The sequence below is a fragment of the Ptychodera flava genome, chromosome 11 (assembly GCF_041260155.1).
Source record: "Ptychodera flava strain L36383 chromosome 11, AS_Pfla_20210202, whole genome shotgun sequence".
Taxonomy (NCBI): Eukaryota; Metazoa; Hemichordata; class Enteropneusta; family Ptychoderidae; genus Ptychodera; species Ptychodera flava.
The window spans coordinates 27,062,562-27,085,925 of NC_091938.1; the positions used below are offsets into that span (position 1 = coordinate 27,062,562).

The window sequence follows — 23,364 nt, forward strand, 5'->3', positions numbered from 1 at the left end:
TCTACACGTATCCCCCATGGCTTGATATCATCAAAAGAACGAAAAAATAAAACTTCATATGCGACGTCCCAGACGTTAAATCATAAGAACGGGGTAGGTCAAAGGTCACTTATAGAGTTCCGAACTTACCTCTGTGAGTGTCCAGTAACATTCTCAGCCAACGGGCGTGAAGTTATTTCGGTGCAGGCGGTCATTTCTGAGAGACGGAAAGACGAGTGATGGTGATAATAATTAATACATTATTTAAAGCCACGCAAGAATGCCTTTCAGTTTTACTCAGTTTTTTCTGAATTTTTCTCTATTCTTCTCACGATCCACAGGTCAAGAGTCAACGCCAATGACAGACGTGTGAAGGTCTACGAGCGCCGTGGTACGGTCCCGTGGACATGGCGACACATACAAAACGTCAAAAATCATCCACTTGAGCGATTTCTCAGAAAAAAGAAACATTTCTACCACTTCCTTCACGACAGTGACGATTGTTTACAGGCCATGGTTTCTTTTGACGCTAGCGTGGCCGAAACTGCGCAATCGCGTGACGTCATCTCACATCCATCCTCTATATCACCTGTGGGATTGGCGGTAACCAGTTTATTCACCCGCCTACAAAACCAATTGACTTCTCACACGTCCTGGTTGTTTCAAGTGTTGATTTTGGCTCTATTATGGATGATTCAAACTCACCAAAAAGGAATTTATTGTCACCAAAATTAATTTCCTCTCTGGAGGAGTGAAGTTTCGATTGAGGAAGCCGTCGGGGAAAGAACACCGAGCCGCGGTCAAAGGTTAATGATCGATATTTGCATAATACAAGCAAAGATGGGTATGTCATTGCTATGTGCAGCCGATGTAATCAATCACTCATTTTTTTAGCTTTAAGCCTTTTCGTGAATTTTTTTTCACAAAAAGCGATGATGCAGAGCAATAGTTTTATTTTAAGCGATCTTTTCAAGGAATATAGAGGAATATACAGAGAGTTATCGATTTGTAACGAGTTGAGCCGAACCACTTGACGGTTGCAAGAAACCATTTTACCAAGCTGAGCATTAAGTCATTCAAGTGTTTGCCTTCCTGATATCATTTATCCGAAACACCCACCATCAATTTAGCAACCCATCTAATTATGCGTGCTGCGCCATTCATATTCACTATATAAAGTCGGCGGTTGGAGGCTCAACGTTATAAGGCGTATCGGACACCTAGCGAGGGGAGATTTCTTTTTTCGGTGCCAAACTATTTTTTTGACGCGACTGGCGGATACCGAACACTGCTGTCACTGGTAAGATCCTACTTAAACAGTTATCTGTACGTGTTCTTATACATGGCATTAGCAGGGGAAAGCTTTATGGCGTGTTTGCACAGCATATCGGAGTGGCTGGCCCCAATCGGAGTGTGATCATTAGCATACACATTAGCCCATATTGAGCGCACTTTCCATTTGAAACACTAGATGCAGTTGTTTTTCGGTCAACAAGTGAAATACAGTTCTAATTTTGGTGGTAGTGATATTACACCACTACGCTGATTTTCTTACACGACAACCCGAAACTGGTGAAGTTTTACAATTATAGTTTTTTTTCTTTCTTTTTTGCGAGACATTTCCATCGGGGATTAGGCCTACTTGTATTTTTGATTGGATGTAAAACAAATACTGGCAAGCCATTTGTCAAAAGCGCAACCCCAAACATTTGATAGCTATCAGTTATGGACCATAATCTGATACAAAGTCTAGGTATTGTGACATTTTGTGTATCTTAATGACAATCGTAGAAAAAAACCAGGGGTATGGTTCGTCTTGCCATTTATCATGCAGGCATCTCAAGCCATTTCGTGCAAAAAAGAACATCAACTTGGTAAGAACACTGCTAAATTGTCGCGCTGCTAAGTCACATAATGCTGCGACCTTTCGAAGTAGAGCTCAGAATCGCACCTCTCTAGCCGACATCATTCTGATACGTAACCTGATTCTAAGACGGTACTTAACCATACGTGTAGCGCTCTTGAGAAGGTCAGAGATCTGGCAGCGGAATATTCACCCCATACCTGCTGTTTGCAACTCCAAACGAAGTGTCATTTTGGCGGGTCATGTGCAGCTTTGCCAAATAATCGGCGAATGTGCCCGAAAATGGTCACATTCATGTCTGTTACGGGGGATACGCGTCGTTAGTTCAACTTTAAGCGGTGGTTCATTGGTGCGTATAGATAGATATTATATTTTGAGAGATTACATTATGCAGAAATCAGAAAAAACAGTTCCTATACCGCTCTGCCACTTTGCAAGCGAGCTCATCAATCATTCCCGGGTTACAGCGACGGTATTAAGAATATACTGACGATGAACACCGTTAATTGTGAGTGTTGTTCAAGTATGCGGACAGTTACTTTCTGATCAGATTACGTGCCTCTTCCGCTGCCGATTCAAAATTTGTAAATCTAATCGGCGGAATGTCGACTTCTGAAGAAAAATGTGATTTTGAGAACCGAGGAAAAAACACTCTAAATCGATTTGGACTTCACGGATTTCCTTATGGTCTCGGCGGGACAAAGTGTATTCAACGCGTAAACACTGCAAAGCCCCCGGGTGCAGGATGACTGTCCCCGTGATTAGAGTCGGTAGCTCGAATCTTGCGAATTTATCAGGAGCGCTGTGACGACTTAGTTATGCACTTGATTTGGTCTAATGCAATTTTTGTAACTGTAATTTGTCAAAGGTATGGATCACAGATCTAACTAGCTACGTAATGTGCTTAGAGAGCTTGGCTTAACTCATTAGAGGCGCGTGCCCAGACAAACTCATTGAAAGGAGATTGTCACCTGGTTAGGCCAAAATTTGATTCTGTTACGTCTCCGTACGGATGCATACACACGTGAAGAGCTGACACATTCTAACACACCTGCATTAATTAAATTGAAGAAAATTCATGCCTCATATAAGTCATGCACACCCCTCATTTCAATTGTGCAGGCGTTTTTCAAGGGTCACCACATGCGTATAATGAGAATACTCGGGGCCTGTTTGAAGATGTACCAACGTATGCAAGAAGGAGCTTTAACCCTTTGAGCGCCAACGTTTGTCGCCTTTATAAAATGTACAGTTGTCAATTTTTTTTCAGAATTTTGCCAAAATTTTGATGAAAACCTGTAGCCAATGAAACGTGTACTGATGTCCATTTGGTCCAAAATACTAAAAAATTACAGAAAATTGTTAGAATGTTGCACTAAAGTTTTGATGGGAAAAATTACAGCACTAAAAAGGTTAAAGGGGATGTTCAGCTGGCACGTTTAGACGGCCCTGTCACGTCGTTTCCCTAACAATGGTATGTGCATCGTGAGCCTAACCTTTAGTCTCAGTTCCTATCCATCATGCGAGATCGCTCTAGCTGTTCTGCCCAGCGTGGCTCGGCCATAATTAAATTTGTTGTTGTGATTTGTATCAATTATGGAACACACTCGTTATGACACGGAGGGCCACGCTATAAAAATAATTGATCGCCTCAAGTCAGTGAAATATGTGGTCTGTAATTGCTGCACAGGCAAAAAAAAATACAGTCTTTGATAAAACTGGGCTGGTACGATGAATATTGTGATATTGAAGAAATATTTTTTACGAGTCGTTTTGATAATACATGTGTATAGTGTGCCGAGACAGTGTCCATGCTAAGGGCTTGACAACGTATTTGGAGATTGTTAGAATACAAATCGTTGAATCGCGGGAGTTTCAACTCGGGCCTTGCATTTTGTTTTCTATAAGCGGAGAGAGTATTGGCCAACGCTTCGACCACAGAGGGCTCAGGTATTCCAAATTGGGTCATTGTGATGACGCTACGCAGTCCATCCCGTCAGCGATACGCGACTTATTTTTTGTTTTGGGTTCGAATTCAAGAAAGGGTGAATGTTTTATGTGTGAACGAGCCAAGTGATTGAAAACATTCTGACGCAGACGACCTGATGAAATGTCGCCCAAGCGATTCACACGAAAGATTGCATCTATATCGCTCACAGAAGTGGAGCCAACCGGATATCAGGCCGTGCCTTCGGGTCGTGTGTCATCGGTATTTATCGTAATTAAAATTCGAACTTGCCGCCCTGGGCCGAACAGCGACGCGTAGAACTCAGACGAAATTAGAAACCGTTTCCCGCCTTTCTGGAGAGGAAATATGTGACAGGCTTCGCGGTTTCATGTCTCGACCGTTTTTCTTCAGCGAAGCTATAGGTCGCCAACACTACTTGGCCAACTACGGTCAAGTACTATTCATAATGTGAATTGAGGGTATTATAGTAGGCGCCCATCGATATAAAATTGATATACGCTTTTTTAATTATTTGAGCGTGATATGTATTCTCTATGGTATGCATATTTACAAAACGCGTTTGTATTTAGGATTTCCGTCGACGGGAAATGTAATAACCCCGTCGCTGTGTGTATTTCAAATCTTTTCTTTACAAAAAAGGAAAATTACTGCTTTGTTTAAAACATAATGTACACAAGCAGCGTCACTGCAAAGACACAAGTACACACCCCGTAGGGATCCTATATTTGCTCTGTCTTATAGAGACTCTTGTTCCGGGTTTAATAACCTGCTCTTTAGTGCCCGTTGTGACTTCAAATTGAAGTGCAATTATTCAGTAAACTTGCTTATCTCATCAGTTTGCGTCATTTATTAATAGACCCCCCCCCTGACAATTAAGAAATGAACAGCTCCGTTACAGATATTACATAGATAGTGTCGACTGATTCTTCGTTCGAGATTAGCAATGTAGTTTAACGAAAGCTGTGTTCCATACACAATCTATCGACGGTTGTCTTCAGGTCTCTGATATGAGTCTGACTCGAATTTTCCCAGGCTGATTACAATTAGAACTTCTCTCTCCAACTGACGAGCTTTTAACCCTAAGCAAGACTAGTAGAAAATTAAAATCTACAAAGTTTTCGCGCATGTTGAATTAAGTGAAAGCAGAACCTAGATCTCTTGTGCCTTCTTCAACTCATCTTAGCATATACTAACGGGCAGCCAATTTACAAAAACCTGGCATTAGTAATGCATACGACGTAACGACTTCTGCTTGGGGTGCCCACTCAGATACAGTAAGGGCAGTTCGCGTAAGTCCCGATACAAACATATCGACTCTCTAAATCGCAAATCGCAAATCCAGACACATAATCATCTTGTTATAATCATGCGAGCTTATTGAAACCTACCGAGAAGTTAAATTTTTACAAAAAAAAACCTTTTCCGTCAAAAAGTTAGCACAGAATGGCGGCCATGTTGAATTTCGAATTCTAATAACTTCTGAATAAGTTGCTTATCCAATGCAAAATCTAATGGAGTATAACTCCTGCCTTTATTTTTTTTCTTCCGTGAAAGTAAACAGCGCAATGTTTCCTTGGTAAAGTATGAGTAAAGTACACTTAAACGCTTTCATTTTCGAGTTTGGCATATCCCCCGCAAAGTGTAATGGCCTCGGTAAAGTGTCTGAGCAAAAACGAAAGGTGCTTTCAACATCATACCTTTAATTTTCCCCATGATCTTAGAGATGTTGCATGGACACTCAAAGAACAAAGATTTTAAAGAATGATAATTGCCTTCACTTGTACGCTGGCGCCAATAAACCAAATGCGTTTATAAAAAATTGAAGTATTATCCGTCATCCACAAGTGTATTGATGAGGCAAATAATTGTTTGAGGGAGAAAGCGACCTGAGGACTTTACAATACCCTTCTGGTCTGCTTTTTGTGAGAACCCTTTTGAACATTGTGGATTAAACGAAGTTTTCGTCGTTGAAATCGAAAAATTAATTTTCCCTAAAGAGTTAATACGCGTAAGCTTATAGCTCGGCCATTTTGAATTTCAAACAGTAAATGTTCGGTAATTTGTTACTCCAATTCTACTATTTTGAGGTGATCCCCGATTTTCATTCTTGATTTTGAAGAAAAAAGAATTTAATGTTTAAGATTCTTTAGGAAAAGTTTCAACAAAGTATCAGATTTTCTGCAAAGGTTCCGAGGGGCGTATCACCGTAAACGCACACATAAAGTATTCATGTAAGTGGACACAATAAAATATGAAATATCTGTACTGTACGACATAAGTCATACATTTCACGCTCTTTTTTACGACCAGGGCTTAACACGCTTAGCAATCCCAACGATGGTATATGACTGGCATAAATAAGTCAACGCTAATAAAATTATTCTGAGATATTCAAAGATATGAACCTTAAGCATTGAAATAAAGTGTAAATTCTACACTAAACGAGACAGGTGAAAAGTGATAGTGCTGTAATTGATGACGTCTTCCGTAGATAACGGTTCAACAGTTTACTTATATATTCCGTGTACGGCCAATAGATGATGAGCTTTTGTTATATGAAAGCTAGATTAGTCTGAGGGCATAATTATGAACTATGGATGTCTCCGAATACAGTACTGCAACGTTAACGACATCCGAAAAGTGTCCGTAAATCTAATGATTAGAAAGTGACACGAAACAAACAGCAACTGTAGAAGACAGCCACAAGCTCGACAGTGTGAGATCGAGGCTGTGGCAGGGTTATTACTAACCGTACGTCCATGCGTGATGGCACGTTCGCACGCCGCAAATATTGCAAAACTGGCGGCGATCACGTGACTCCTGATCGAATACGAAGCCCCTTAGTACTTGCGACTATCGTTGAGAACCTATAAAGATGTCTGGAATGATGGATATGCTATTCTGGTATACCCGTTTGCGAGATCCATATCTCCAACTGGAATCTAAAGCTGAAAATCGACCTGGAAAAGGAATAGAAACGAAATTTCAACAGGCTTAACATTACTTAAAATGTCCAGTGAATAGAAAATATATTCTTTATGTGAAAGATCCGGAAACCTTGGTTCAGCATTAAAATTTTATATGTGTGCATGTACATTAACGGTTAGGATATCTTACAACACACCCTGTCATTCTAGTGACCTGTATTTCGTGTTTCAAAAGTTGCGGAGAATAAATTCAATGACTTAGGTCTTTGTATTAACATGTACTTTCATTATTTGAGCCAAAATGATCAAACATGATGCTCTGACCTAAGCCATTCGGATTGACGGCGGTTCATAAAACCCCTTCCTAGAAATGTGCAACATTTATTTTCTGACAATGGCGACGAATCGTGAAAATTTTTTTCAATGCATCAAAGTTATTGCTCCAAACGTTTTGCTGCCACATAGTTTTTCCTGGTAAGATTTACAAAAGTGATAATAATAATAACCATATAAAGTAGGAATGAAATAGGAAATGTTACTGAAATAGTGTATCTATTGTTTTGAGGCCAAGATTACTCCTGGAATGTTAAAATTATTTAAAGAAAGAAACAGGTAACATTTTTTACGTTAGATTTAGAAACAGGTCAGACGTATCGCCACGGCGAAAACTAAATCTCTCCTTATCAGTGGCAACGAGCAAAATGCTAAGTGTCCATTCGAGCATTTAGTAATTCGCGCCTGTCATCATCATTTATGAGACTGCTTGAAGTTTATCTTGGTAATTTCACACTTTTCTGAACAACGTGCTCCATTATAGTTTTCTTTCAACAGATTGAGTCTCGTCTGCCAAATATCTGTCTTTAATCGCGCGCCGTTTCCCGCAGGACATTAAAATGCACACTTGTAAGAAGGGCGCTTAGTCGGGTGCTAAATCACTTACATCGTTTGTCAAGACGGCGCACTGTTCGATTCCTTCAAACAAAACACTACCCGTGGCGAAGGCGTGTTATTTATTTGTGATAAAAAATATTTACGGCGGAGTTTGCTAAAAGTAGCAAGATCAGATCTTGTACATACTTCCATTTTATTCAGTCTCCGACAATTCTTATGCCTTGACGCGTTTCATCATGGGCGACTTATTGAATTAATGTAGACGCTGCTCGAATAAACAGTATCTACATACGGTAGGATAGAACAGCCCCTCTGAACTACAGCCACGCGCACGGTACGAAATGTACTGCTTGCATTAAACATGCATGTAGCTTTGTGTTCATCGAGGGAAAATTAAAATGGACTTACGAGGATATTGGTACAAATACATGTCTTTTCTTCTTACTTTCTGTATCGTATTCCATTCGCTTTGTTTTTCTCCCGACGTACTATTTCCGTTATATCGTCAAAAGCTTTGAAAATGAAGAGGATCAAAAATTAAACTTCGTTTTGATATTGTAGGAAAACCCACAGGCAGGTCCATTTCCTTAAGATCGTCGGTAATTTGTTATATTTTGACAACCTCATATTCTTTCGCAAAAAATACATCTTCCGTTTAACTCGTTGCCACCCGGATGTTAAAATGTCAAACTTCCTATTTGAGGAAGGGCAATGTGATTACCCTATCGATGAGCAGTGGTCACGTGATTTAACGGACTCTGGAAAGGGGTCAGTTGTTACGTCATTGAAGATATGACACATAGAGAGATTTCCTGATTTTTTAACCTAGTATAATTTATGAAAGTGATTTTAATCTCTAGGAAGCGTTTGATTGAAATGAAGCGTCATATCGATATATCTGTAGAACTCCCATCCTACAAGAACCAACCGCAGGAGGTCATGGCGGCGTAAAACGCTTTTTTCGACTCCTCAGTCAGCTTTCACAATATCGTAGTGAAGTCGATACTCCTTGGAAATGTAAAATCACAGAAAATATACAGGCTGCAATATCTCTTAGTCAAACATCACACAAGTTTCTAGAAACACGTATGCCAAGAGAAGGGAATGCTGAACTCAGAGAAACATATCCCAGAAGGTCAATACTCGTCGGGAAGATTGATAGAACGACCGAGGAAAAAATCACATGGTCATGCATCCTGCTCTTTGATTGAGTAAAATAGCAGGGCTAAGATACAGAGATTAAAATTTTGCAAATAAAATTTATACAAGATATCATCGACGTCTTGAAGATTACCTGTTTCGCCTCAGAGCGACTGCTGATCATACACGTCTACGTCTGAACTGGGTATTACACTATCTCGCCACCGCATGCTATAAACGACTGCCTTCGGCCCAGTGACCGATAATAGTCACGGGCAGACATTTGTTTGTAAAAATAGGAAGTCGTTGGTGACAAATGGGCTGAAGCTTTGGGTGCTCGCCTGTTCGCCTAAAGAGGTGGTTTTAAGAGAACGAGAATCAATTAATAGCATCGTAGCTTGAGCGCGCAACGTGCAATTTGAACAACGGGCCGGCTGTCGTAAATGTTAGAGCCACATAGAATTGAGCAGTTGATAAATTTTCAGAGGGATTACGGGGAATTTACTGGGTTGTCATCAAGAGCCAGAGGTTGGAGTGTTATTTTGGAAACTGGCTGCCACACGATTTTACGACACAGCCGCTCTCACAAAATCTAAAATTCAAAGCACTTCAGTCGTTTACAAGCTGTGGCGATCTTAAAAGCAGAAACAAAACGTAGTTCTTATTGTCGGGTATTTTTCGGCTGAAAGGTTGCTAGAAAGAAGGGAACTGTCTCTCTTTCGAGGTTTCCAAAAATTCCACCTTGTACTTGGCACTGCATTTCTGCAAAATGAAACCATAATCCCCCTGAAGGTGTACATATCGTTTTAGATAAGGCTCAAACACGGCCTATCGTAGTGCGAGGAACGAAAGTTATCATTAGATATGTGTCTGACTGTATGATTGGGCGATAGCAAGCACGGCAATGTCGACTGTATCTGCAGTAATAAAAATCCTGGAATCGAGCGATTCCTTATCAAGAAATGTGTGTGTAATGTGAAAACGGCGATGTTGATCTACAACGCTACGGCGTGCGAAGAGACAAGATAACAATATATTGGTGCACGCCAAGAAATCAAGCCGTTCCTTGATTCTGAAGATGCATTCGCGGATCGCGCACACTCTCAGATAGCAAAGTCTCCTGGTTGTGACATTGGTGTTTCTGTTGAATTACTTCTGTGAAAACAATGGCGAGTCACTGATATTTCGTGTGTATATATATATATATATATATATATATATATATATATATATATTATATATATATATATATATATATATATATATATAATCATGTGATTTAAACATGTGACCAAGCATTATACATATCTTTGTGCATATATTTACGGGGCAGTTAATGTGGCTACCCTCGAAAGCCATGCCAAATCAGGAATTATTAGAAAATGAGTATTTAAGTTTTCATTTTACATTTTGTATACCGCCCGGCGATTGGCATGTTATTTTAACAAATAAGGTGTCGTAGACATCAAAGAAAAGTTGAAAAACAGTAACGACGATGCAAAAAATCAGAGAACTCTGCTATATGCGTTAATTGCAACTTAACTTCAATCTAAGAGGCGGATAGCAGACAGGGTTAATCTAAAGGGATTATAAGTATAGGATAAAGCCCGAGTACGAGGGCTCTTCTGGTATATAAAGTCCAACCCAAGTATAAAATGTCAAGGCCGCAGGCCTCGACATTTTATCGTAGGGTTGGACTTTATATACCAGAAGAGCCCGAGTATGAAGGTTTTATCCGACTTAAAAACTATCGCCCCTAACTGATATATTTTCGTTTTCAATGTGTTTACGTCAACCGTCCCCTTTGTCAATGTAACATGTTTAGGATATGAATTAAAACTTTTATTTGTGAAATAGCCTTCCAATGTAATGGAACATCCTATAAATGCAGCAGATTTAGTGTTGCAGCTGGTTTCCGCTGTGTTACCAAATTTGAATATTAAAACGTACCAGATGTCTACAGAATATGACATGTTCACTTTTGATTGGACAGTACTTTACTACGGCGCTGTCATTCGTTTCTGGAATTTGGTGACCAAGGCTTTACGAGTAGATAAAACACCCTGAATTGAGCACTCTGATTGGTCAATCAACAGTAGATAGTTTTTAAGGGGAATTACATGCTGGCTGTTACTGTTCAGGTAATGTTACACCTCCCATGAGATCAATAAAAAAGCCGGTGCGTTTGATCACTAAAACTATGTAAATGTGCGAACAGGGCAAACACACCCGGTGTTGCCCGGTAACAGACTAATTTGCATATTCATCCAGTTAGCAGGTGAATCGTAGAGCACCAGAGTCCCCGATCAACGGTCCCGACACACGTGTCATTGGATACTATTACTCATTTTTCACAAAGACTTCTGTTGGTTTTGGCTTAAGCTTCTTGATATGGTCTCTTTGCGTACCATGATACAGATGTCATACACGTACTCACAAACATGTATTTGAATCTGTAGTTTAGGAGTAACTTGCACTGTATAAACCGAAATTACACTTATCAGGAATTCGTTGATGTAAGATTTGATTCAGTGAAGTAATATAACAAATTTTGTAGCCGTGGTAAAATATATAAAACATAGAAGAGAGCGAAAAGAAAATATCTAAAGTGAGTTGTAATTAACGGACGGAAGGACGGAGTTTTTGGACCGCCTACGGACGATGATAGTCGCTGATGGGAAGTTACAGTAAACCACTCTCGATTAAGTTAATCGTTAAATTCATTGACGGCAATTTGCAAATATCGGTTGCAAATTACTAGGAAATGCCAACGGTATTATTTGCTTGAGCGGAATATTAACTTTACGGTCACACTGTAACGGATGTTTTCAGTACACGGCTAGTAATTCCTTGCGTTCTGTTTGAAGCACACACTATGCAATAAATCACAACATAAAATAAAGTGGAATTGGTAATGGGGATAGTCGTTGAGACGGGCGGGTCAAACTTAGAAGGCGCCATGCTGATCAGGGTGAGTGCATCTCACATAAAACGTACCTAGGTCTTCACTCGCGTGTATGTATGTATGTATGTATCTGTTTTATAATATATATATATAGTATGTATATATATATATATATATATATATATATATATATATATATATATATATATATAAGCCCCACTAGCTGTAACTCTTGAAATTTGTTGACCTTAAAATATCTTCCTATTCTCTCATGCTTTTCTCTGAATTCTACCCTCTGAAGGGATATGTGCCTTTACTGCATTAAAAAACCTTTGCTTTGTGAACCATTTGATAAGTAAATTCAAATTTTAACAGTCATTTTAATTTCTCGCCATTTTTAAAAAATTGTAATTCTACAAAGGAAACAGAACATACAATTTTACAGTTGAAAATATCCACCCCTATCCATTACATTGGATTCTTCTGTGCAGTTTATGTGAAGATTTCAGCGCAGATATGCACAGTATCCACAGTTTTTGCTTTTCAGCATTGGGCTGCGATTTAATGTTTGGACAAACATCATTGATCGCTGTGTAATCTTTATCTTGTTCGAAATTGCATTTACAGTCCCAGCGGGTAGTTAATAACAACACACTTAAATTAGTACATTCTCACAAACTTATTTTAGCTTGAAAATAATAGCAGGAAAATAATGCTAAAAGATACAGCTAGTTTGGCTTTAATAAAAATAACTTCGTACAGAGAAATAATTATCTGTTATTCAAGTTTCATGCATCCCGCAATCTTCAGACAGACAGTCAGAACTAGATACCCTTAGCCCCACACTTTCATTTGTGTGGTTGGGACGTACCAGTACATTGTGTTTCTAGGTTGTGTATATGTGTCTGAACGCACTGAATGTACTTACTACGGTTTTGGCATATGTAAACGCACCGATGACATATAATCATGAAATCTGTAGGTTTTAATCATATAAATAATATAAGTTTTATCTTCTTTTATTTGTGATAACAATAATTTTTCTTTATCAATATCATAGATGTACAGGGATTGCACACTCGTGGATCGATTTTGTCATATTGTAATTAGCCAAGTATGACGTTATAGAGGACAATTAGGGTCATAAAATCATTCTCTAGGTCAATTTGGGATAAAATAAATATGAAGTAAATGGCATTGATATTGCAATTACAGCTAAACTTAAGCCTTTTATCGCAATAAATCAGAACGAACAGCGGGTCAGGTAAATGGCAGCGCACAACACAGTGTGATGGCCTGAGAGATTTGAGGTCGCATGTGAAAGGTTTGTAATCAGCGACAGTTTTATGATCTCGTGTTATTACATACTGCGTTTTGTATCCCAGACAGCAGTGTCGTATAATGGAGTATTTGCGCCACCACAAATTTTCTGTAGGTTCATCAGTTTCCTGAATTTTTCATGGACGCTGCGCCTCCGATAAATTTCCCACAATGCAAATGTGTTACAAGCAGAACTTCAAGGAAATACATTTTGATTAGTAGGCTTTTTTAGAGATAAAACGACAGAATTGTTTGATTTTTAAGCGCCGGTCAGTGCCAACTTTTAAACCATTTCGTACTACGTATACTCATGATGAACCCGACATAGTTGTTCGGTGCAAGTTCAAGTCAAGACACTGTGTTTGAACTGCCGTTGAACTTTTCGCTAGCGGTCAACGGTTTCGAGGTTCTGTTGGGAGGAGTTGCCAATCCTACTGCTTCATTATTATTTCAGTCACGGCCTCTGGAGGAAGATTAAGGTACGCTGTCCGAAAGTAAATAAATCGTCCTACTTCATTGAATCTTTGTTAACAGCATCAGTTTAGTAGCCCACAGCAAAGCGGCGAAGTATATTCTAAGAGATATTATCGTCATCCTGAATGCAGTTCGAACGAACCAGAACAGCTAGATCGATAGTAAAATCAAAGTCTCTAATTTGAAAGTAAAACAAACATCGATTAATCGATTTGATCATGATTTGTACACGACAAATAGGAATTACTCAGAATCATAGGGAAGGAAACTACAATTTTCACACCATGCTTCAGCTCTGTGTCATTTGATATCCAAAAAAATATAGGAATCTGCCATGAAAACTTTTTTGACTTTCAATTACACAAAACGCCTAGCCATTTTCACTGGTGATCCCCGCAGTTAAATGTCGGCGAGTTGGTGGACGAGACCTTCGTGCGACGCCATTTGCCATTCGCCGATATAGAATAGTTAATCGACTTTACTGTCCCGTGGGCAGCGAATGGAAGTAAACATTTCCTTATGACTCACATTAATTCTGAAGCCCCATTAATTGTCTTGTAAACGGAAGATTAAGAAACAAAATGTAGGGCTATGTAATCTGATCCCGAAGACATCTCTTGTCTTTTATGCAAAGTTGCGAGCATACACAGCTGTACAACCAAGGTAGTAATGTCACTGAGACTACAAGGGAAAGATTCCTTCTGTCTATGATTCGACGGGAATTTGTGACCTTCAAACTGTAAATTCTGTCTCTTTAAGTTTTGGTTTTCTAATTTTGTCTGTCCCTGGCTCTATATCTTTCTCTGTCTATCTTCCCGTCTGCTTTCTTGTCTATCTTTATATGTTTGTCTCTGCCTCTCTGACTTTTTTGCATCTCTATACCCTATCTCTGCTAGTCCTATACGAGGCGCCAAATGTAAAAAAATTAATTTACACAATCAAGCTCTTTTTAGAGATAGAAGAGGTGGAAAATGTATATAAAAAGAGGAATTATGTATATATATATACATGTAGAATACATACATACATACACATATACACACATATACACATACATACATACATACATACATACATACATACATACATACATACATACATACATACATACATACATACATACATACATACATGCGTACATGCGTACATACGCACGTACGTATACGTACATCGGACTTTGATACAGCTCGAAGATTTTACATTAAGCCTCGTTTCGAGGCTGCTGCTGACTTCTACAGTATCTGACAGCGCTGCAAAATCTTATATCAGCCTCGGTCTGATGAAGTATCAGAACGAGGTTCTATATGTAAGAAACTTACTCAGCTCAGCACAGCTGCAAAAAGTTTATATATATCAACCTCGATCTGATAATACAACTACACACAGCAAAGTTTTACATACAGCCTCGTTCTGAGGGCACAGCTATAGCTGGGAAGTTTTATACACAGACTCGGTGGGTAAATTTTACATACAGACTCGTTCTGAAGAGAGCTATAGCTGAGAAGTTTTATACACAGATTCGGTGGGAAAATTTTACATACAAACTCGTTCTGAAGACACAGCACGCTGGGAATTTTTATACACAGACTAGGTGGAAAAATTTTACATATACAAACTCGTTCTGAAGACACACCACGCTGGGAAGTTTTATACACAGACTCGGTTGGAAAATTTTACATACAGCCAGCTGGGAAGTTTTATACACAGACTCGGTGGGAAAATTTTACATACAGCTAGCTGGGAAGTTTTATACACAGACTCGGTGGGAAAATTTTACATACAGCTAGCTGGGAAGTTTTATACACAGACTCGGTTGGAAAATTTTACATACAGCTAGCTGGGAAGTTTTATACACAGACTCGGTTGGAAAATTTTACATACAGCCAGCTAGGAAGTTTTATACACAGACTCGGTTGGAAAATTTTACATACAGCTAGCTGGGAAGTTTTATACACAGACTCGGTTGGAAAATTTTACATACAGCCAGCTAGGAAGTTTTATACACAGACTCGGCGGGAAAATTTTACATACAGCTAGCTGGGAAGTTTTATACACAGACTCCATGGGACACTTTTACATACAGACTCGTCTTGGATTGAGTGTAATGCCTGGTGATGCTTGTGCTCAGAAAGCGTGATTGAACTCTGCCCGGTATCGTACGCGGCTAGACCCTGGCTAGCCCTACGAGTATGGCGAGAGTGTCCGGCTTTGGCTACGCCGCCTCCCACCTCCGGAGGCAGGAGGCGGCGTAGCCAAAGCCGGACACTCTCGCCATACTCGTAGGGCTAGACCCTGGCAAGACGAAAGCCAATACACGCATAGTGCTCCGGGATAGTGCTGGCGCTTGTGCTATTAAAGTGCATTTGAACTTTCCGGTTTATTTTGATCTAGTAAGGTTTAGCCACAACAATGATCGTGGTATTGCTATCAGGTGAGATCACCACTGATCTGGGCTGCTCGCAGCCTAGCCCTGTGTACATGTCTGTGTGTCCCCCCGGGTGTGTTCCCGGCGTTATACGGCCGGGAACACACAGACCTGTACGCAGGGCTTCTCGTCAACCATACAACGGCGTCAACCATAGGCCTACACCGATCGTTCACTGAGACCGCTGCAGTCCGTCAGCTGTGCAACGAACTTTCGCGGTCTACACAGTTACGAGGATAAAGACAAAAATTTAATACTGAAATCTTGGCAATAAACCCATGCACAATGATGGATGAAGGTAAATTTGAGTAAAAAAGACAGCAATTCTTGGTCTTGGACTTTACTCGGGGCATTTGACACAAGGAGCATGGAGGTACGACGAGCATGTAGCTAAGGGACTAGTCAGTTGCGTAGCCAGGGGGGCGGTGGATTCATGGGGGTCACCCTGTCTTTGACTTTGGTGATGGGAGCACCATGTTTTTGAAATGCCAATAAGGGGGGGGGGGGTCAGTGTGTCTTTCAAGTTCAACAAGGGCTCATACTTGCATAAAATGCATTGTGCCAGCCACAAATTTCAGCATTGAGTTGAATTTCGGGCGCCCTTCGGGCGCGTTACTTTAATAATAATAAGACATATATTTAGAGCCCTGTCCTTGTGCAAAACTTTATATATTTGATTATATATTTGAGATATCTGTATGTTTAAAATTTTTCGGCGCGCCCTTGGGCGCATTTCTTTAAAATATCAAACATATTTTTCAGCATGCCCTTCATATGAAAAGCATGGCAAGTTCTTGATACTTTCTGTTTTCTCTATAAGAAGCAACATGCACTAATATTTCAATCACATTTTCCTTACAATAGTTTCTGGACATTTGCTTATGCATAAAGAGAGTTGGAATACATACAGCTCATTGAAAATACTGTACTCAAACTTTAGAATTGACACTTTTAAGTTCCTATCTTACAACTGACATGACACCAATTTCATTAAAACACAGAATGACTGATTGTTGAAAATATACCCCAAATTATATATATTTATATATATATATATATATATATATATATATATATATATATATATATATATAATTATTCAATTTATATTCCACCTTTTGTTAACCTTTGTTTCACACAGGGGGGTCACCCTGTTTTTGAAAGTTGGAATGTGGGGTCACCCTGTTTTTGAAAGTTGGAATGGGGGGTTCAGCCACTTTTTGACATCGGCAAAAATAATCCACCGCCCCCTAGGCCGAAGACACTGACCAGTCCCTAATACAACGGTTGTGTTTACGAGAATTAGAAATGATCAGACACTCAAAACACCAGTAAATCAGCGACGCTCAACCGACAGAGTATATGAGATTCATTGAAGACGGCATGGAGGTCGCAAGAGATCTTTTTCTACCTCCATGCCATGTTCAATGAATCTCATATACTCTATCGGCTGGGTGTCGCTGATTGACTGGTGAATTGGAATATCTGATCATTTCTAATTCTCGTATTCAACACACCCAAGCACCATGCTCTGTGTAGGCCCTACCGCCACTCTCCTTGCGTCGAATGCCCCGAGGAAAGTCCAAGACCAAGAATTGCTGTCTTGTTGCACAAATTTGCCTTCATCCATCATAGTGCATGGGTTTATTGCACCAAAATTTCCGAATTAAATTTTTGTCTTTATAATAACTCTGTAGACCGCGAAAGTAGGTTGCACAGCCGACTGCAGTGACCTGCAGTGAACGAGCACTGTGTGGTTGACGCCTAGCGCATGTCCTTTCTTCTAGGAACAGCCCAGATCAGTGGTGATCTCTCGTGATAGCAATACCACGGTCATTGTTGTCGCTAGCACAAAATAAACCGGAAAGTTCAAATGCACTTGAATAGCATAAGCGCTAGCACTATGCTAGCTCTTCATGGCAGGGCTGTGTGTTACCGGCGTTATACGGCCTCCCATAGTGGCTCTTGTGGTGGGAGGCCGTATAACGCCGGTAACACACAGCCCTGCCATGCAGAGCTAGCTCTAGCCGCGTACGATACCGGGCAGAGTTCAATCACGCTTTCTGAGCACAAGCATCACCAGGTATTACACTCAATCCAAGACGAGTCTGTATGTAAAAGTGTCCCATGGAGTCTGTGTATAAAACTTCCTAGCTGGCTGTATGTAAAATTTTCCAACCGAGTCTGTGTATAAAACTTCCCAGCTGGCTGTATGTAAAATTTTCCAACCGAGTCTGTGTATAAAACTTCCCAGCTAGCTGTATGTAAAATTTTCCAACCGAGTCTGTGTATAAAACTTCCCAGCTAGCTGTATGTAAAATTTTCCCACCGAGTCTGTGTATAAAACTTCCCAGCTTGCTGTGTCTTCAGAACGAGTTTGTATGTAAATTTCCCACCGAATCTGTGTATAAAACTTCTCAGCTGTAGCTCTCTTCAGAACGAGTTTGTATGTAAAATTTACCCACCGAGTCTGTGTATAAAACTTCCCAGCTATAGCTGTGCCCTCAGAACGAGGTTGTATGTAAAACTTTGCTGTGTGTAGTTGTATTATCAGATCGAGGTTGATATATATAAACTTTTTGCAGCTGTGCTGAAGTTTCTTACATATAGAACCTCGTTCTGATACTTCATCAGACCGAGGCTGATATAAGATTTTGCAGCGCTGTCAGATACTGTAGAAGTCAGCAGCAGCCTCGAAAACGAGGCTTAATGTAAAATCTTCGAGCTGTATCAAAGTCCGATGTACGTATACGTACGTACGTACGTGCGTACGTACGTACGTATGTATGTATGTATGTATGTATGTATGTATGTATGTATGTATGTATGTATGTATGTATGTATGTATGTATGTATGTATGTATGTATGTGTATATGTGTGTATATGTGTATGTATGTATGTATGTATTCTACATGTATATATATATATACATAATTCCTCTCTATATATACATTTTCCACCTCTTCTATCTCTAAAAAGAGCTTGATTGTGTAAATTTTTTTTTTACATTTGGCGCCTCGTAAGTCCTACCCGTTTATATGTCTCTGCCTCCTCTTTCGTTTCTGTTCGATTGTCTGTCTGTCTGTCTGTCTGACTCCGTCTCTGTCTGCCTCTCTCTACCTGTCTCTGTCTGTCTGCCTAGGTCTGCTTCTGTCTACCTCTTTGTCTCCCCTTTCTTTGTCTCTCCGTCTGTCTCCATAAACTGTCTTTTGTCTGTCTGTCTGTCTTCCGTCTGTCTGTCTGTCTTTTATCTCTGTCTGACTGTTAGTCGGTGTCAGACGGTGTGTTGTGTCTCTCTGTGTCATCCCTATAGATAGTACTGTAACACCGTTATTGATAAGAACGGTAACGTTTAATTTTTTTCCTGCCTGTTGAACTGGATTGGTGATGCTGTGTTGATAAAAGTGTCATATTTCAAACGACAACGTTCTATTTGACGTTAATCACCGCACCAGTATCTCCGTATATTCCAAAACATCGATATACTCGCCAGGCTTGAAGTTCGTGGACGCCTGAAAGGCCGTATTCGGTGACAATGATTGTACATGATAAACGCAAGCATACAGAAGATCCAATAGTGATTACAAGTGATTCGCCACCCCTCTACTATCGTTTGCAAGGATTCCGAAAGATCATGGAAAGAAGAAATGATCAACTCCATCTCTACAAATGATCTAATATTGAAGTGATAACATTACTATAATAAAAAGCGTACAAAGTCATTACAGAAACGTTTATTAGAGGACTAGGTACTGAAATTCCAAAAACTGATAACAACCAAATGCACAAGCCATAGAAGATTTATTTTCATAAAAGGGATTCTTCCGTTATTTTGACAATGCGACTGTTAAATTCTTACGGTCACATATAATTCTTTGTAGAGTACAACCTAGAAGTGAAGTAGAGCGATAAACGGCATCGTCGGTTTATGTCAAGAAATAAAAATAATAATCAATAATGTAAAGTGCAAATAGCATTCAAATCATATCAGAGGAAAAGAACCCTTAAAGGTATACAGTAACCTGTAATCTAAATACGCCCATATATGATATGGTCAAAGGGGCGTTCCTTGGTATTCAAAATACCCGTGTGTGGGCGCTGTTTTTAAAAAGCGGCCACCCGCTTAAAATCTGTGATTGGTTAGGTTTTTCTCTTTCCATGGTAGCCACGGCGCAAAAGTGGAACAGGTGACAATATACCTTTAAGAAACATACATGTCGCGAAGAGTTATGATTATCTGTAGATGACATACTGCTCAGCAGTGCGGCCGAGGACCCGAGGAGGCGCGTTTTTTGTCGGCGATATCTGCTATAGGTTTTCCAAATAGGAGGATCATTTTATCGATTCCGTGCGCCCTAAGACAGAAACTTCTAATCGAATGTAAAGCAAATTGACGTTGTACAGTCAATTGCTGGAGCCAACCTGACATTCTACAGTAACTCTTTCTTACTGCTTTCTTTCGAGAAAATTCTACAGAATCAAATACTGACAGTGGGAATGTTTGATTTGCCAGCAGTAGGGAATGCCTGCTCCCAAAGTGCGTGAATTTTAGACGCATTTACAAATACGACTATCACAACTTTCAAGCCATCAAGGTCTAATATAAAACATAAATGTAGGTAGTAAAATGTAGGTAGAAAACATCATCTTTTCTCGCGTGAAGACGCGAATTACGCGATGCATCAAACTAAGGCGACAGATATAATTACTTTGCAATTAAAATGATTCATGTTATCAAAACAATTCCCACGAGGAAATCAAGCTGTTAAACAAACGACCTGAGTTTGTTTGAAAATGTCACCACTAAAACAAATATTATTTATCAAATTTTAACACGACCTAGAAACAAAAGCGTACTTCCCAACAACACATAAATGAGAGTGTAGAGTTAAAATAGCCTTCACTTCATATATAAATATATATATTATATATATATATATATATATATATATATATATATATATATATATATATATATATATATGTATATATATATGTATGTATGTATGTATGTATGTATGTATGTATGTATGTATGTATGTATGTATGTATGTATGTATGTATGTATGTATGTATGTATGTATGTATGTAAATATGTATATATATGTATACACACACACACACACACACACACACACACACACACACACACACACACACACACACACACACATAATATATATATATATATATATATATATATATATATATATATATATATATATATATATATATATATATATATATATATATATATATTATATCATACCGCGGCATTAACATCGTCATCATCAGTTTCTTCGAAAGCGAGTTTATGCCGGACAAGATGAATATTGTCTGAATTTAGCCAACCGAATATTTGGCAGAGTTAGATGTCACATATAATACAATCAATCATCACAAACGAACGTGCCTTTCTTGTGACTAGGCGCTATGCGAGTGAATGTGATCATGAATTCGTAGAAAAAGGGGGACAGTTCCCGAACAAACGATTTCTGGGCGCTGCATTCCAAAGTGTAAATGCGCTGTTTGACATTTAGGGAACACATATTAGCGCGCTGGATGCTGTCTGTACAGTGATGATAATCATAGAAAAGAGGCGATCTCTGGATCGTCGAATGCAAGATGACATCTCAAAAATGCCTCGATGCATCGACGAGCACGTAGGAGCTCTATAGATATGTAAATACTGATACGAGAGCTAGAGGTGAAGTACACATTTACAAGTACTTTTCTTGTCAACTTTTGACGGCGTCTATAAATCAACGGTTGTCATATCGTGGAGGGAGTAGCTGTCTTTATCGTCATTTTTGTACCTTGCAAATGAAAGCGTTTGATTAAAGGACCAATAACTGCAACTTTTGATGATATTTTCACTACTTTTATAACAAACCAGAAAAGCATATTGAGATAAACAGAATTCAGCTGGTCAAAACAGCGTCCTTGTATATAAAATACACTTTTATTGTTAGATATCTCAAGAAGAACCACGCAGTGTATGCTATGTAAACATTTAGGTTGAGTTGACTGGCTGAATTTTGTGTATCTCAATATACATTGAGGAGTAGAAAAAGACCTCACGATTAACATTAACAACAGAAATAGTGATAAAAAATTCATCAAAGGATACAGCCACTGGCATGGCAACTTATGTGAGGAAAAAACATGTTCCACATTTGATTCATCGATTGATCTCCTATTTTGATATTTATTACAGATTATCGTAAAGGACTGAAGGTGATGAGGCACTTGGCGTTCTTGTTTTTCCTGTCCGTTTATTTCGATGTCACATGGTCGGCATGGCTACCATTGAAGAATTTCAATGAAGAAGCTGATGCGGACGAAGGAGGGCTGAAACCTGCGGCGAGCTGGTTAGCCGGAAAGATCGGGACGCACGCAGGACAGGCGACATCGGAGGAGATGCGAAAGAGAAACGAGTACCAATGGGCGAGGACGCTCGACAAGCGGGAGGATCAACAGGCAAAGAAAGATCCCGGTAAAGATGACTACGGTTGGGGCATGATGTTCGGCAAGAGAAGCCAAGCAGGTGAACCTGCTTACCAATGGGAAAACGTCGACGGACATAGAATACCTATTAACATTCTTGGTGGTCATGCACCATCCACGTTTCCTGGGGAATTGGAAGGCCCGCTTAATGCACAACAACAGCGGAGCGTAGATGTGAAACGAGGCAAAGACTATGGCTGGGGGATGATGTTCGGTAAAAGAGACAACCAGCAGAGTAAGAAAGTGCCGCCTCATAAGGATTACGGTTGGGGGATGATGTTTGGGAAAAGGAGCCCGCAAAACCTAGGAGACAATGTGAACATGGCGCCACCAAATGCGAAGCGAGGATTACAAGACACGTATGGCTGGGGCCTAACTTTCGGCAAACGGGCCGGAGAAGACCCACTTGTCGTAGAAATGCCAGACAGGGACTTTGACGACTACGAAACAGACATTGACGAGCAGGAACCGTCCAACGAATCTCAGAACCGATCGCCAATCGACGTTCTCCGGGAAAGCATAAAGCGCACCATTTTGAATGAGCAACCGGAAGAGTATTCTCGAGAAGTTGTGCGCAGGAACGGAAATGACGACAAAAGGGGACACAATGAATACGGTTGGGGACTAATCTTCGGATAAAAAAGCGATTTGTTTTTATTGACGTTGATTTTGATACCATGACTTCGAATTCTGACTATCATGCGCATCGACATATTGAAAGTTTTTTTGTCGAGCCAAAGATGAAATTTACATCAGGTATTTTTTTGTACCTGTATTAACCCAACAAAAGAATAATAAAGAGGTATTAAAACCCATGCATCAATGCGCATGACAGTTGACATTTTGATACATAGCCTACATATTTTCGAACTGCGCTTCCATGAAGCTACATTATTGATTGCTTGTATTAAATGTAACGATAAACAGTAAAGATGGGTTTATTGTTTATTTTACTGATTGCA

General features: G+C 39.6%; 1 protein-coding gene across 1 annotated transcript in view; it reads left to right on the forward strand.

Moving 5' to 3' along the window:
* The first annotated feature begins 982 nt into the window (after positions 1-982).
* Positions 983-23,364, forward strand: part of LOC139143974 (uncharacterized) — a 23,645-nt gene continuing 1,263 nt past the window's right edge. The window contains exons 1-2 of the mRNA XM_070714601.1: positions 983-1,279; positions 22,113-23,364. The exon at positions 22,113-23,364 is cut by the window's right edge and continues 1,263 nt beyond it. Coding sequence (XP_070570702.1) covers positions 22,136-23,041 — 906 coding nt within the window. The 5' untranslated portion in view covers positions 983-1,279; positions 22,113-22,135 and the 3' untranslated portion in view covers positions 23,042-23,364. The remainder of the gene's footprint in view (positions 1,280-22,112) is intronic.